Source organism: Gobius niger (assembly GCF_951799975.1).
Source record: "Gobius niger genome assembly, chromosome: 24".
NCBI classification, from domain to species: domain Eukaryota; kingdom Metazoa; phylum Chordata; class Actinopteri; order Gobiiformes; family Gobiidae; genus Gobius; species Gobius niger.
Window position 1 is genome coordinate 5,848,679 of NC_136875.1, and position 14,918 is coordinate 5,863,596.

The window sequence follows — 14,918 nt, forward strand, 5'->3', positions numbered from 1 at the left end:
GACCAACTCTATACCCTTCATCGGGTACTCGAGGGTTCGTGGGAGTTCGCCCAACCAGTCCACATGTGTTTTGTGGATCTGGAGAAAGCGTTCGACCGCGTCCCTCGTGGTGCCCTGTGGGAGGTGCTCCGGGAGTATGGGGTCCGGGGCCCTCTGCTAAGGGCTGTCCGTTCCCTGTATGACCGCAGCAGGAGCTTGGTTCGCATTGCCGGCAGTAAGTCAAACCTGTTCCCGGTGCGTGTTGGTCTCCGCCAGGGCTGCCCTTTGTCACCGGTTCTGTTCATTACTTTTATGGACAGAATTTCTAGGCGCAGCCAGGGGCCGGAGGGTGTCCGGTTTGGGAGCCTCAGAGTCTCATCTCTGCTGTTTGCGGACGATGTTGTTCTGATGGCTTCAACGAACCAGGACCTTCACACTCTGGGGCGGTTTGCAGCCGAGTGTGTAGCGGCCGGGATGAGGATCAGCACCTCCAAATCCGAGGCCATGGTTCTCCACCGGAAAAAGGTGGTTTCCCCTCTTCAGGTCGGTGGGGAGTCCTTGCCTCAAGTGGAGGAGTTCAAGTATCTCGGGGTCTTGTTCACGAGTGAGGGACGGATGGAGCGTGAGATCGATAGACGGATCGGTGCGGCGTCAGCAGTGATGCGGTCGCTGTATCGGTCTGTCGTGGTGAAGAGGGAGCTGAGTCGGAGGGCAAAGCTCTCGATTTACCGATCGATCTACGTTCCCACCCTCACCTATGGTCATGAGATTTGGGTAATGACCGAAAGGACAAGATCGCGAATACAAGCGGCCGAAATGAGTTTCCTTCGCAGGGTGGCTGGGCGCACCCTCCGAGATCGGGTGAGGAGCTCAGTTACCCGGGAGGAGCTCGGAGTAGAGTCGCTGCTCCTTCACGTCGAAAGGAGCCAGCTGAGGTGGCTCGGGCATCTGTTTCGGATGCCTCCTGGTCGCCTCCCGCGGGAGGTGTTCCAGGCATGTCCTAGTGGGACAAGGCCTCGTGGAAGGCCCAGGACACGGTGGTGGGACTATGTCTCCGAGCTGGCCTGGTGTCGCCTCGGGGTCCCCCCAGAACAGCTGGAGGAGGTGTGTGAGGATCGGGAAGTTTGGGCATCTCTGCTGAGACTGCTGCCCCCGCGACCCGGCCCCGGATAAAGCGGAAGAAAATGGATGGATGGATGGATGGATGGAAAACTCTTCCTCTCCAAAGCCTGGACTGAAATTTACACTTGAATCTTAAAGGGGAGGTATTATGCAAAATCGACTTTTTCAAGCTTTACATCATGTTATTAAGTCATTCCCTCATTAAAAACATGCCTGAAGTGTTGCCTTGGCACATTCACGTATTTTTGAGTAATCTGTAAAAACTCCGATGGCGGCCATTTTAGGGATAGCTTTGCCTGAGTCCTCCTAGGAACGCCCCCACCTCCTGGACACGCCCCCGAGCTTTCGTCACCAGCCGAGTAACCAACCACTGCTCCTCAGCAGAACCCCCTCCCCACTGATGCCACAGACAGCGTGTGGAGGGGGCGTGTCGGAAAGGGTCAGAGGTTCTTAAAGAGACAGAGGCCTATTTCAAGACATTCACTACAGCCATTTTGAGAGAGCAATTTTATACAAGGCAGTTATTCTAATTTACTGCATTTACAGACCAACAGAAGGTTTGGTCATCATTGTAGTGTGATGTAGACTGGTGCTATGTGATTGAAAAAAGCATAATACCCTCTCTTTAAAGTCTTTTTGTGTTCTTTTTGAGATTTTATGCCGAAAAATGAATCAGAACTTCTTTTGATTCTGTTCATTCAGATTATTATCAGATTTTGCCGCTTGTCTCTAGCCAACCCAGAATCCTCCAAAGCCATTTAAAAATATAATCAATGCTACATTTGCTCGACAGTCGGAGATCTGGCCTGAATGTGACTCACGATTCCGCTGACTGAATGTCTTCTTCTCCTCTGCAGCAGAAGCAGTCGGCGCTGGGAGATCGCATGGATCTGTGGTCGTACCTCCTGAAGCCGGTGCAGAGGATCAGCAAATACAGCCTGCTGCTTCAGGACGTGCTGCGCGAGTGCGGGCCGGACCAGCAGGGGGCGCTAGAGGAGGTTCGCGAGGCTATGGAGGTGGTGCAGTTTCAGCTGAGGCACGGCAACAACCTCCTCGCCATGGACGCCATTCAGCAATGCGACGTAAGCTGCGCTCGTTGGCCAGAATCTATTCTTAGCGTAGGAATTTAGAGTATGTGGCTCTTCGTGGGAATCATTGGGATTTGAAGCGTTATCACAAGAAAATAGACGTTTGGGAGCCAGGCTGAAACTGATCCCTGAGAGGCTCTTTCTCCAAACTTACAGTAGTAGGTCTGTAAGAAAACTCACTTTTGCAAATCAGTTCCAATTCGGTCATGAAGTATGGAATGGGGAGATCGATACCGTTGTACTGATATCAACGCCAGTGCTCATTTGAGTATTGATACAAGTTCAAATGAAAGACACAGCAGCCATTGTAGACACAAAAAGTCTTACTTCATTGTTCTAAACTCCCCACAGCAGCAGAGTATTGGACTGATCCATCCATCCAAGTTTAGGTTCTGTTTCTTATACAATATTTATGTAATCGATTTCCCAATGACATCGTCAAATAACCAGTTATAGATACAGACGGCATCTCTGGATTCGCCCATATATGGTCATGTTTGAAAACTGTTAAGGGGGAAAACAATTTGGAGAAAAATGTAAACTTTCTCTAATTATTCAAAAACTACAGTAACAAACGCTGAATTGTGAATATAGTTTTCTACTAAATAAAGAAACAAAGACATGGAGAGGAGCAAAGTGGTTCAACAGCCCATAAATACATGAATAACAGAGAATGCTAACATGATGCTACATGTTAGCATCGGGCTAATGCTAATCGTTAGCTAGCGCTAGCTAACGGCCGTTTTTTCATTTCTACTGAACAATCTGCTGTGCGAAAATATCCATATGGGCCCGATTTACACTTGACTTTGTTTATTTGATAAATAAATTCATATTCCACCAGAAAATGGCTAAAAAGAGTGGAATATTGTGTTTCTCTAAAGATTCTATTTTCCCCCTTGGCGAAGCCACGCCCCCTTCTATGACGAGATGCCGTCTGTATCTATGGCAATATTATTTTGTTTCACACCGAAATGATATGAATAAAACAGTTTTCGTAACATCTTTATTGACTGAAATGTATTGAATCATATGAATAGACCAGTGTTGTTATTGATTATAATGACCGCAAAAGTAATCTGTATCATTTTGATTCAAAAAAGTGTGGTGTTTCCCGTCACTTTCAGTCTGGGTGAAGTCGATTTTGGCTGTTCTCCCAAACTGACTGAAAATTTTCCTTTACATTACAGATTTAAACTACATAATTTCACTGGCCTCATGCGTCAGATGTTCCTCAGGGCTGCGTGCTTTCACCGCTCCTTTTCATTGACCCGTTTGTCCAAACTTGTGCCACTACTCCAGTTCTAATACAAGACCTGCTTCTATCACGGGGTTGGGTTTTGCGTTGCACACATACCGAAAACACACACTTTTGAAGTTATTTCTTATATAATTGTGATTGATTTGTTTTCTCCCATTGGATGTGCTTTTCTCTAGTGTTAGTTTAGTGTTCACACATTGATGGAGTTTGGTGTTATTTCTCTGCAGGTGAATTTGAAGGAGCAGGGCGCGCTGATCCGGCAGGACGAGTTCCTGGTCACCTTCAGGAAGAGGAAGTGTTTCCGCCATGTTTTCCTCTTTCAGGAGCTGGTTCTGTTCAGCAAAACCAGGAAGACCGAGGTCGGCAACGAGACCTACGTGTACAAGCAGTCGTTCAAGGTACTGCTATTCCTGTACTACGACGACTCTTGGTATGACCACCGCCTGTGTTTCTGTGCTTTACCTCGACTTGTTTCGGCTGCTCTCTGCTGCGAACCCCGAATCCTCTGAATGAGCTGAAACTTCTGAAGAAGGCAGCGAGGGGCAGCAGAAACTTTGGGAATTTTCACAAATGCATAAGTGTCCAAATGTGTAAAGAAGCATGATATTATTACATTTTTGTCGAATAACAATTGGTGAACTATTAGCTCCCCATTAATAACATTTTTAAACCATAACACATGCACCTGAGTGATGTCACACCCCGCCCCGACCCATACAAAACGTGTGAAGACCAGGTCAAAACTAAACTTTCCTTTTATTGATCATGATCAATAAGCCGATTCAGCATCTCAACGAGCCCAAAGCATGCTGGTCCAGGTTAAAGGTCAGGCCTACCCAGATCGTATCCTAACTATTTACATGACCGAGTGTGAAGAGAGAAAAGAACTCGTGCTTTTTGGAACTTTTCCAACATGAACAAAGCACAGACCTGTTTCTTTGGCAGAGAATTAAAATGATTTGAGGCTCTTTCATGCTGTCATCGGATGTTTTGATGATTTTAGTCTTTTCATTTTTATTTAGTCACATTTTAGTCGATGAAAAACGTTTATTTTAGTTTGTGTCCAATTTCAACACAAACATTACTTTGACAAAAATTATGACTCAACATTTTAGTAGACAAAGTGAACGCCTCATTCCAGTAGTTCCTAGTATTTCCTAGAATCTTAAAAACAACTTACACTTACACAAATATTACTGGTATATCCTCCGCTGTATTTGGCCTTGTGGCCTGGTTGAGTCATGAGGGCACAGGAAACACTGCACGTTGCACAAACCTCTTTCAGCAAGCTATCCCTGCTCACACTCGCCCTGAGCTCTTGATTCATTGGAAGCTGATGCCGCTGCTGCAGTTTGATGTATTACTCTTAAAAGGTAACACCTGCCAATGCGATGGAGAAGTGTTTGCATAAGTTTGGCTGGAATGCTGTTTCTACGCGTTGCGTAAGGCCAGAGGCTCTGCAGTGGAACAGGACAAAAAACTAAATGTACAGATCTCACTTTGATACTTTGGTGTTGATTACTCACATAAAAAGAAGGGAAGCAAGTTTTATTTCACATGAAAAAATTGGGAGGCTGGAGTGCTACTCGGATGTAGAAAGTTGTATAAGTTTAGTCTTGTGGGTGCTCTTCAGTGCAGGGATCCGTTTCAGCAAAAAATCAAACAAACTGAGGCACTCCAAAGGTAGAAATATTAAAGGTATAGCGGAGGATGGATCCGGGTGGATCATCAAGACGATTGGTCGTCCTAATTGTCAATCATTCTGGTGATATGCCTACGTAAGGCCGTCGTGCGCGCTCGCCCCTTGTTAATTTCTGCGCATGCACACTTTCAAGCCTGTGTGAGTTACGCTGTTAGCCGTTCATTGCTGCTGCAGAAGCACCGAGTCGTTTGAAAATGGCAGAGGGGCAAGAGCAAAAGTGTCTTCGAAGTGTATGAGAAGAGAAAGGCTTCAGAAGAGAGAAACAAGACCAGTGAGAACAAGAGTGTTTTTGGGAGATTCTTCCTCCTCGGAGGCAGGTAGAGCGTTGCGCATGCGCATTTTTTTTAAAAAGTGGAGAGGGCGGTTCTTTCTTAAAATTCGGGAAAATCCTCCTGTATACCTTTAAAAAGCCTTTATTTAAACATGGCTAGATTAGGTAAAATTGCCAACGCGTTTTATTTCATGCAATATTTTCACGTGAAAGTAAGACTTTATTTGTCAAAACAAAATTGTTTATGTGACAACATCTGAAAACAGGATACAGCCAAATTTAACTGTATGGGCTCATTTTGTGGCATACATTTTGTGGCATTTCAAGGGTACGGAGCCCACGGGGGGACATGACGAGATTTTTTTTCGCAATAATTACTGCGTTTTAGTTTGTCATAGTTTTGCGAAATAACGTAATAGTTTTGCAATCAAACGCAATAATGCTCCAGCGCTTCCACCCATCCCTTCATGAATGGGGTAATTTGATTGATTTTTATTTTGAATTGGGTTTAAAATACAAGGAATTGAGAGTAGTGCTGGCCAACAGACATGACATTCCTGTTGGCTAAATGGCAAAGGAGGCACTCAAGGCGTAAGAAGTTCTGGTTGAATTAATTACCAGAATGATATACAGGACAGCAGGGATACCGGGGGATGTTACGCCATGTGACGTGCAGTATCCTCAGGGAATTGGAACCAAATGGTGTATCCAGAAGGCAAACCAGGAGACTCACTTTATCTGGCATATTGACTCTTACGACAAGTTAAAGCATTGATAAATTCAGCATTTACAGTAGTGGGCCTTTAGATTTGCAATCCCCGGACCAAAAGAGCACACAACGATCCAGAGGCGATGGTGCCGAGGGGAGATGATCGTTTTCCTACTCAGACAGGCCAAACATTTCATTCAAGAGTAGCCAACGCTTCTTGACGGGATGGGTGAAAGTGCTGGAGCAATTCGGGACGAACCAGGTGCCTCTGACACTTAGCGCTTCTGCAGTGGGTAAAGACTCACCGCCTTTACGCAGCTATTTGGGGACAAGCGACAACATTCACCCCCAGGTTGGTGGATGGTTGATCGTAAATTCAGGGCAGTTTTGTTCAGCTAGACATCAGTAGGGGAGTGACCCTCTCTCCTGATCTCAGGGGCCTGACTGTGCTAATCTGAAATCCTATAAGAATTCTCTGTCCCAAGATCGCCTCTCATGACTCTGGGACGCCCTCCAAGACCTCAGCTTCCACGTAGTACGTAATAAAATGTCTTTCACTTAGGCTACATTAACACCATGTCTGTTGGCAGCACTAATCTTGATTCTTTGTATTTTAAACCCAATTCGAAATTAAGGTCAATTATTTTCCCCCATTCATGCTCCATTGTTTGTGGAGGATAGCGTAGAGTCTATACGTTGTGTCATGTCCCCTGGCGAGCTCCGTACAAGGGAACCCTAATTTATTTCTGAATCATTGCAATATTCAAACCCGGGAGATTAGGATTTGTATTTGTCTCCGGGTAGAACTGTCCAAAACCTGAAAACACAAAGTGATACTCCAATAAATCATGCCTTTCTATCAGCTGTCAGCAATTGGGTGAAGCTTTATTTCAACCGCTTGAATCTGAAACTAGATTAATGCACATGAGACAAGAATGTGACCGTCTGGAGTGGTGTGTTTTGTGCAGACGTGCGACATCGGGCTGACCCACAACAGCGGGGACAGCGGCCTCTGTTTCGAGATCTGGTTCCGGAAGAGGAAGAGCCAGGACACGTACACTCTGCAGGCCGAGAGCCGGAGCACCAAGGACCAGTGGACCAAAGACCTGGAGAGGATCCTGTGGGACCAGGCACTGAGGAACAAAGGTACAAACAGAACAAACATCAATGTCAAGTTCAGGTCCACTTCCGTGTTCCTTGACATTGACATACCCCCTCTAAAATGACATTCATCGGTTTTAGCTCAGTCCTGTCTCTTTATACCGTTTGTGTCTGTTCTCTCAGAGGTGCGGATGCAGGAGAGAGTGTTCCTGGGAATCGGAAACAAACCTTTTATGGACATCCAGCCGAGTGACGCGGCCATCAACTCCAGAGCGGTCAGCTGTGGCCTTATGGGGAAAGGTAACCAACACCATCACTGACCCATCACTAAACATCCTGCTAAGTCAATGCGCCGCAATTAAGATTGAAATAAAGACGCTTCAATAACCAGGAGACAATTTGCTCCACATTTTTGCCAAAGCAGAAGAGGTCCAACACCTAATCTGAGTATCCTTTGTTGTTGTAGAAATAAAACAAGATATCTGTGCCTAGTCACAGGAACCAGGGACACAAGTCGGTTCTGGGGCATTTTGATCTTTTCACAGATTGTTAAAGTGAAGTCTCCAAGCTTTCCAACGATGTGCAACACATGGAAATCTGATAATATTTGGAGAAGTGAGAGCAAGTTTAGAACCCAGAATATTTCTAACCAGAGAAATGGGCCTGTAAACCTTGGGACTGTTCTCACCTCTCTCTGCTGCTCGGAGTGAAAATAGGACTCATTTACATCTCATTTAGATAAGCCATACCCGCTCCCCCGGTAACGCTGTAAAGCTCAGGGGGGAAGGCAGACAGCAAGAAAAATGTGCCATCAAAGAAAGAAAAAAAATACATATATATGATTGCAAAAAGGAAATATATAAATAAATATCTCTTGCATAAATCCACTTCCCATAGAGCCTACCTCTACAGCAACTAGCAACACAATGACAACTAGCAGCATTATCCAAACACACACACATTTGACCAGAGGGAAAGAAGTAAGACCGGCGGCGTCGCAAATCTCAACCCACAGGCGGAAAATCTCGTGAGAGTTTACGCCTAGTGCTAGGGCAGACACGGACCATATCATAATATAGCAATAACAATACACCAATACTGTTATCTAAAACATGGTGAGGCTTCTTCCTGATCTCAACTGAAAGATTCTGCAAAAATGCGAAAATCCCCAATTTCCCCCCAAAAATCTGAAAACATGTTCATGTGGATCCTGATGGTCCCACACATAGCCTTTCGTTTGATTATGTTACTCATTTTGGGGTCTCACATGTGACACAAATCTTTACAGGTAGGTACATGACAATTCCCCTCTCCCTCTTCCCTCAGAGTCCAGGCCTCCCTCTGTCTCCTCCATCAGTTCTTCAGGGTCGCGGGACGTCCTCCCCGTGATGCGGCAGAAGTCGATTGGCTCGTGCAGTAGCTCCTCCTCCTCCTCGTCGGGCCGGGGCTCCCTGTCTCCGGGGCGATACCTGCTCCGGCCGCAGGGGGGCGCCGTGGAGGAGGACGAACTGGAGCAGGAGGGTCACAGCCTGATCTGTGAGTAGATGGTGGATTTTTTTAATTTATTTTTGAACGTGCACAGTGGGCTTATGCTGCCTTCATGTGCTCTGGTAAATTTGATCCTTTCCAGTTGTGAAGAGGAAGTTACGAGTGCATTGTGTTCAGGGGCTTTTGTGTCGTAAGGTCAAAGGTTATCTCATCGTGGGAACTCGGGCATCAAAGTTTTCTCCCAGTTTTCCAGTGGAACATACCAGATGAAATGGCGTTCATGTGCAATTTTCCACTCGCCAAGTGATATTCACCATGATTCTGAGACCACATGGAGAAAGCAAGGCCGTGGGAACCCAGGGTGCTGAGGGCGCTGCAGCACACCCTGGTGGATAGTTTGTGAACTGCAAGGCAATATTAACCCCTTAACCCCCACCTGAACCGAGCACATTTTCTCCAGCTTTACCCCAGTCCAAAAGCTTCTGGAAAAAAAGGTGTGAAAATAGCGACAAAACTGAGACGAAAACAAGGATGTAAATGTGAAAAAAGTGAGAAAACATTGACAAAAAAGTGACGAAAAAAAGGACAAAAAAAGGACAAAAAAAGACAAAAAAATGACAAAAAAATGACAAAAAAATAACAAAAAAAGACACAAAAAATGACAAAAAAGACAAAAAAAGAACAAAAATTGACAAAAATGTGACAAAAAATGTGACAAAAAAAGACCAAAAAATGACAAAAAAGAAATCAAAAATGACAAAAAAAGAAAAAAAAAAGAAAAAAAAAAGAAAAAAAAGAAAAAAAAATGACAAAAAATGTGACAAAAAAAGACCAAAAAATAAAAAAAACGGGAAAAAAAGGACAAAAAAAGAACCAAAAATGACAAAAAAAGAACCAAAAATGACAAAAAAAGAAAAAAAAAAGAAAAAAAAATTGCAAAAAATGTGACAGAAAAGGACAAAAATGAAAAAAAAAAAAGGACAAAAAAAGAACAAAAAATGAAAAAAAAAATTACATCTTAGCTTTCAAATGAGGTGTCAAATGAGGTGTTACACTGGCCTACAGGATTTGGGTAAAGCTGAACTGGAGAAAATGCTCTCGGTTCAGGCGGGAGTTAAGAGGTTAATAAATAGGATTTATGCACAGAAAAAGTATTTTGGGGGTAAATTTTGTCCCTCAGCGCCCCCTAACTAAAACATCTTCCCACGGCTCTGGGAGAAAGTATAATCCTATCTAGATACTCCTGAGCTGGGCCGTGGCTCGGATCTGGTCCTCTGCTCCAAACAGGTTTGACACGAGACCTTGGGTCAAATGCAGGGGAGGGGGTAATAAAGACTGTGAAATGAGGCGATAAAGATATTTTCCCTAGCATGCACAGCCTTAAGTGTTCCCAGCTGTGTTTAAGGCGAGGAACGCTTTTGTTGTGAGGTCAGAAAGTTCAAGATCATAAAAGTCAAGGACGTTTAAGCAACAAAACAGTCAACAGTGAACGACTACGATCTGGACAACCTCCAACATCTAAAACTTTTGTAGCCTGTTGCATATTGTTTCACTGAGATTTGTGAAACCAACTGACTGCTGCATCGTATCATGAGCTATTTTATAAACTCACAGCTCTGAACGACTGATTAGCGGGCTAGCTGTTGCTGCTAGCATTGCTATGTTGGCACAGTTTTGCTCCTTGAAAGCTGTGACACATGCTTCGACACAAATCCCGTTCGAAATGTGTTGTAGAAGTTTGGATAATATTTTGAGCACAAGCAGCTCAAAGATATACCTACAAGACATTATATCATTTCAAAAACGTTTTCTATGAACATGAAGCCGGTGAATGTGTGCGTCCACATGGAGCCCCTCATCTGCCAGGCCTGTGTGTGGCGCTGTGACACTACCACAGGAAATGCAAAAGACCGTAGAGAGCTTTCTGGAATGAATACCGTAACATTTCGGCGAGTAGAAACCTGCTCCACGGATTTACAGTCTACGGAAAAGGGTGAATTTGTCCGAATTTGTTTTTCAGATGTCTCGGGGCTAAAGCCGTGATGCAGATAGTGTCGCTACTACGTACGCGCGGAGTGATATGAAAGCACAAACTCCGTTGCCATGGGCAGCGGTCATTATTTTTTTCAGAGGTCCTTTATCAGAAAATAATGACCGGTAGAACGTTGGGAAATCCCATTCAAATCAACGGAGCTTCTACTTATGTTGTGAAGAGCCGTATAATAATTGCGATTAATCTTGAGCTTGACTCCATGTGGACGGGGCCTAAACTTAAAGGGATATTTCAGGATTTTTGACATAGGGCCTCATTTCCCAGTTATCCAGAGTGTTGCTGATTTCTGGAGATACTTCTTTTGTAATTCATGTAGTTATATTTGAAGAGTTACGCGGTGCTAGCCTTGCACTAGCCTAGCGCCACGTAACTCTTCAAATATAACTACATGAATTACAAAAGAAGAAATATCTCCAGAAATCAGCAACACTCTGGATAACTAGGAAATGAGGCCCTATGTCAAAAATCCTGAATCATCCCTTTAAGTAGCTCTCTCTGTCACTGTTTGAAAAACCCAAAAAATCGAGGTATGCAAATGAGAGTCTGGTAAACGAAAGCATTAACTTTATCTTTGGTTACGTTGCAGTGGACGGCTCAGAGTGGGGCGGGGACAGCGTGAGCGACACCTCCTCCCTCTGCTCCTCTGTCATCACCGTCAGACATCCAGAGGTGAGTACCGATACTACAAGTAGAACTACTACTACAACTGCTGCTACTACGAGTACTGAATGATCTCTTCCGATTTGCGCGATCATAACATTTAGTCGTTTTCCTCAGAGCTCGGTTGGCACATCGACAGAAGTGTGATCCGTCACCCGCCTTCAGCCAAAGGTTTATCCGTGGTAAGCACTACTACTACTACTACTACTGCTACTATGAAAGTAACATCTGCTGCCCACTCCTTCTATTGCGATCGAATTTTGCTGCTAAAAATACCTTCGCAGCTCATCCTTTTTCCATGCATCCATGTTATGTTAATGATGTGATAAAGGCAAAGTCCAGCTTAATCTCCGTCTATTTGTGTCCAGATTCCGAGGGATGTGAGCGACGTACCGACAACCCCGGGGCCCAGCTGTTACTGCAACTAACGCTTTACGTAGAAAGACTAAACCGTACGGAAACTCCCCTCATAACCCGCCTAACCTTACACCATCACATGTGTTTGTTATGATTATGTTTCATTTGTGATACACTAGACGGTGCCTCTAAACTGCATACTGACCACTACATTTCAACACGTTTCTGGGCGACATCGGAGCGTGTGTAGAAACGTATTCGCAAAAATGATTCTTGTATTTGTTTTTTTTTTTATGTGGCTAATTTTGTACAGGTTTAATAAAAGTGTTTTGAAGTCGTTTTATTCCACGTGTCGTCTTGCCTTTTGTTTTTGAAGAAGCTGTCCCTTTAGAGAAGTGTGTCCCTTGTATAAAGGTCTTTATATCTATCTATCTATCTATCTATCTATCTATCTATCTATCTATCTATCTATCTATCTATCTATCTATCTATCTATCTATCTATCTATCTATCTATCTATCTATCTATCTCTATCTATCTATCTATCTATCTATCTAGCTCTATCTAGCTCTATCTATCTATATCTATCTCTATCTATCTCTATCTATCTATCTATATCTATCTATCTATCTATCTATCTATCTAGCTCTATCTAGCTCTATCTAGCTCTATCTATCTATATCTATCTCTATCTATCTATCTATCTCTATCTATATCTATCTATACCTATCTCTATCTATTTATCTCTATCTATCTGTCTATCTATCTATCTATCTATCTATCTATCTATCTATCTCTCTCTCTATCTATCTATCTATCTATCTCTATCTATCTCTATATCTCTATCTATCTATATGTCTATCTATCTATATCTCTATCTATCTATCTATCTATCTATCTATCTATCTATCTATCTATCTATCTCTATCTATGTATATCTATCTATCTCTATCTATCTCTATCTATATCTATCTATCTATCTATCTATCTATGCTAATGCTAACTGCTAATGCTAACATATAGCATCAAGTTAGCATTCTCCGTTATTCATGTATTTATGGGCTGTTGAGCCACTTTGCTCCTCCCCATGTCTTTGTATCATTATTTAGTAGAAAACTATATTCATAATTCAGCATTTGTTAAAGTAGTTTTTGAATAATCAGAGAAAATATACATTTTTTCAAAATTGTTTTCCCCCTTAACTGTTTTCAAAAATGACCATATATGGGCGATTCCAGAGATGCCGTCTGTATCTATACCCCCGTGGGGCCAGAATATACCTGTCTTACTTTTCACAATCTGAACAGATGTTATTCTCAAAGTGGTTATTGTTATTGGTATGTTCTCACTAAATAACCATTAAGGAGAAGAAAGAAAAATGCATGAAGTTTTCAGAGATTTTGTGAAAAAAAAAAGTTTGACATTGATTTGACTTTTGAAATGTGAACATTGGTAATAACATAATATAGGCCCAGCTATTAATATTGCATCACATGTCAACTTTGTTTGCCTTGAATTACCATAATAACTTAACCTGGCTAACGCCAGGCTGCTGCTCGAATTATTTCGAACTGCACAACAGCCTGGGGACCATGGCCGAAATTTTCCGGTGGATTTGGGAACCAATCACAGAGCGAGGAGGGACGACAAGATGATGACGCGCTATTCGATATATGGAAGCTTGTAGTTTATTTACGGATAAAAAAAAAAAATGTTTATTTACGGATCCAACGTGACAGCAGCAGACACGATGGTATTTTTTCGATCAAGCTTTAGACCTTGTTCTAAATAATTTAGCTCAAAAGTTTACAGCGGGTACGTCATACGTCATCTCATACGATGATACGATTGGCTATGGCTACGTGCAGACGCATGATAGACTTTGTTGTTTTTTTTCCGTATCGCCCAATAAACGAGTATGGACGATCGTAAACCACACCTCTCCTACGAGAAAATGAATTGGTGGTCCCCAGACTAAATATCACTTGTGATTTTAGTCTGGTGTTAGCCAGGCTAATAATAACTATAAACCACTGAAAGTGCAAATCCTCCGTTTCACGACGCTTAACATTCGTTTCGCTTGTTGTTGTTTTTTCTTTTATTGACAACGCTCGCTCGTGATCTTCCCTCAATGAACGGAGACTTAAGTGTAAGCAAAATACAATTTTCCATCCATCCATTTTCTTCCGCTTTATCCGGGGCCGGGTCGCGGGGGCAGCAGTCTCAGCAGAGATGCCCAAACTTCCCGGTCCACACACACCTCCTCCAGCTGTTCTGGGGGGACCCCGAGGCGACACCAGGCCAGCTCGGAGACATAGTCCCACCACCGTGTCCTGGGTCTTCCACGAGGCCTTGTCCCACTAAGACAAGACAAGACAATACAATTTTAAAAACTCTAAAACACAAGCTTTTTTAAAATCTAAGAATTACTTACCAAAGACATAACAACAGCCTGTACCTGCAGAAGCGTGGATTTGAACTCCCAACCTCTGGTTAAAGGACAACCCACTCTCTCACCCTAAACTACTGTATAGTTCTTGCTATGTCACTTAACATAACTGTTATCATTGGGGGTATAATCTGACCTGGGGGGTATGAGACAGCCTGGGCTCTAATATACCCCGGGGTATAAAATGGCCTAGGCCCCTTTAGCCCCGAGTATAGTCCAAATCGGGTGTATACTCCGGCCTGTTACACCGGCCGTCCTCCTAAACTTACTGACCGAACACTGATCAGAGCTGTTACCAAGACGCCTATGATGACTCTGGATGAACTGCAGAGAGCTACAGCTCAGGTGGGGGAAACTGTCGACAGAACAGCTATTCAGTGTCATACATGGCACAAATCTGGCCTTTATTGACAGAGTGGCATTTTTAAAGAGAACCATGAGAAATCCTGTTTACCAGAAGCCACATGGAGGCCACATGGTGACTTCTGGCAAACCAACCTGTCAATAAAGGCCATATTTGTGCAGTGTACTGTGGGGTTACGGTCATGCCCATTAATGCAGACCGAGAAATACTTCTTCTGAAAATACCTAGCCTATCAATATGGCCTCCTGCCACCACCACAACTCATTTCCAGTATATCTGTTTATCGCGTTCCTTATTCTTATTTTTAGATTTTC

General features: G+C 43.5%; 1 protein-coding gene across 1 annotated transcript in view; it reads left to right on the forward strand.

The window, feature by feature from the left end:
• Positions 1 to 12,099, forward strand: part of quob (quattro b) — an 84,293-nt gene extending 72,194 nt beyond the window's left edge. The window contains exons 18-25 of the mRNA XM_079582131.1: positions 1,959 to 2,183; positions 3,678 to 3,848; positions 7,101 to 7,278; positions 7,417 to 7,533; positions 8,560 to 8,769; positions 11,361 to 11,443; positions 11,552 to 11,616; positions 11,803 to 12,099. Coding sequence (XP_079438257.1) covers positions 1,959 to 2,183; positions 3,678 to 3,848; positions 7,101 to 7,278; positions 7,417 to 7,533; positions 8,560 to 8,769; positions 11,361 to 11,443; positions 11,552 to 11,581 — 1,014 coding nt within the window. The 3' untranslated portion in view covers positions 11,582 to 11,616; positions 11,803 to 12,099. The remainder of the gene's footprint in view (positions 1 to 1,958; positions 2,184 to 3,677; positions 3,849 to 7,100; positions 7,279 to 7,416; positions 7,534 to 8,559; positions 8,770 to 11,360; positions 11,444 to 11,551; positions 11,617 to 11,802) is intronic.
• The last annotated feature ends 2,819 nt before the right edge of the window (positions 12,100 to 14,918 follow it).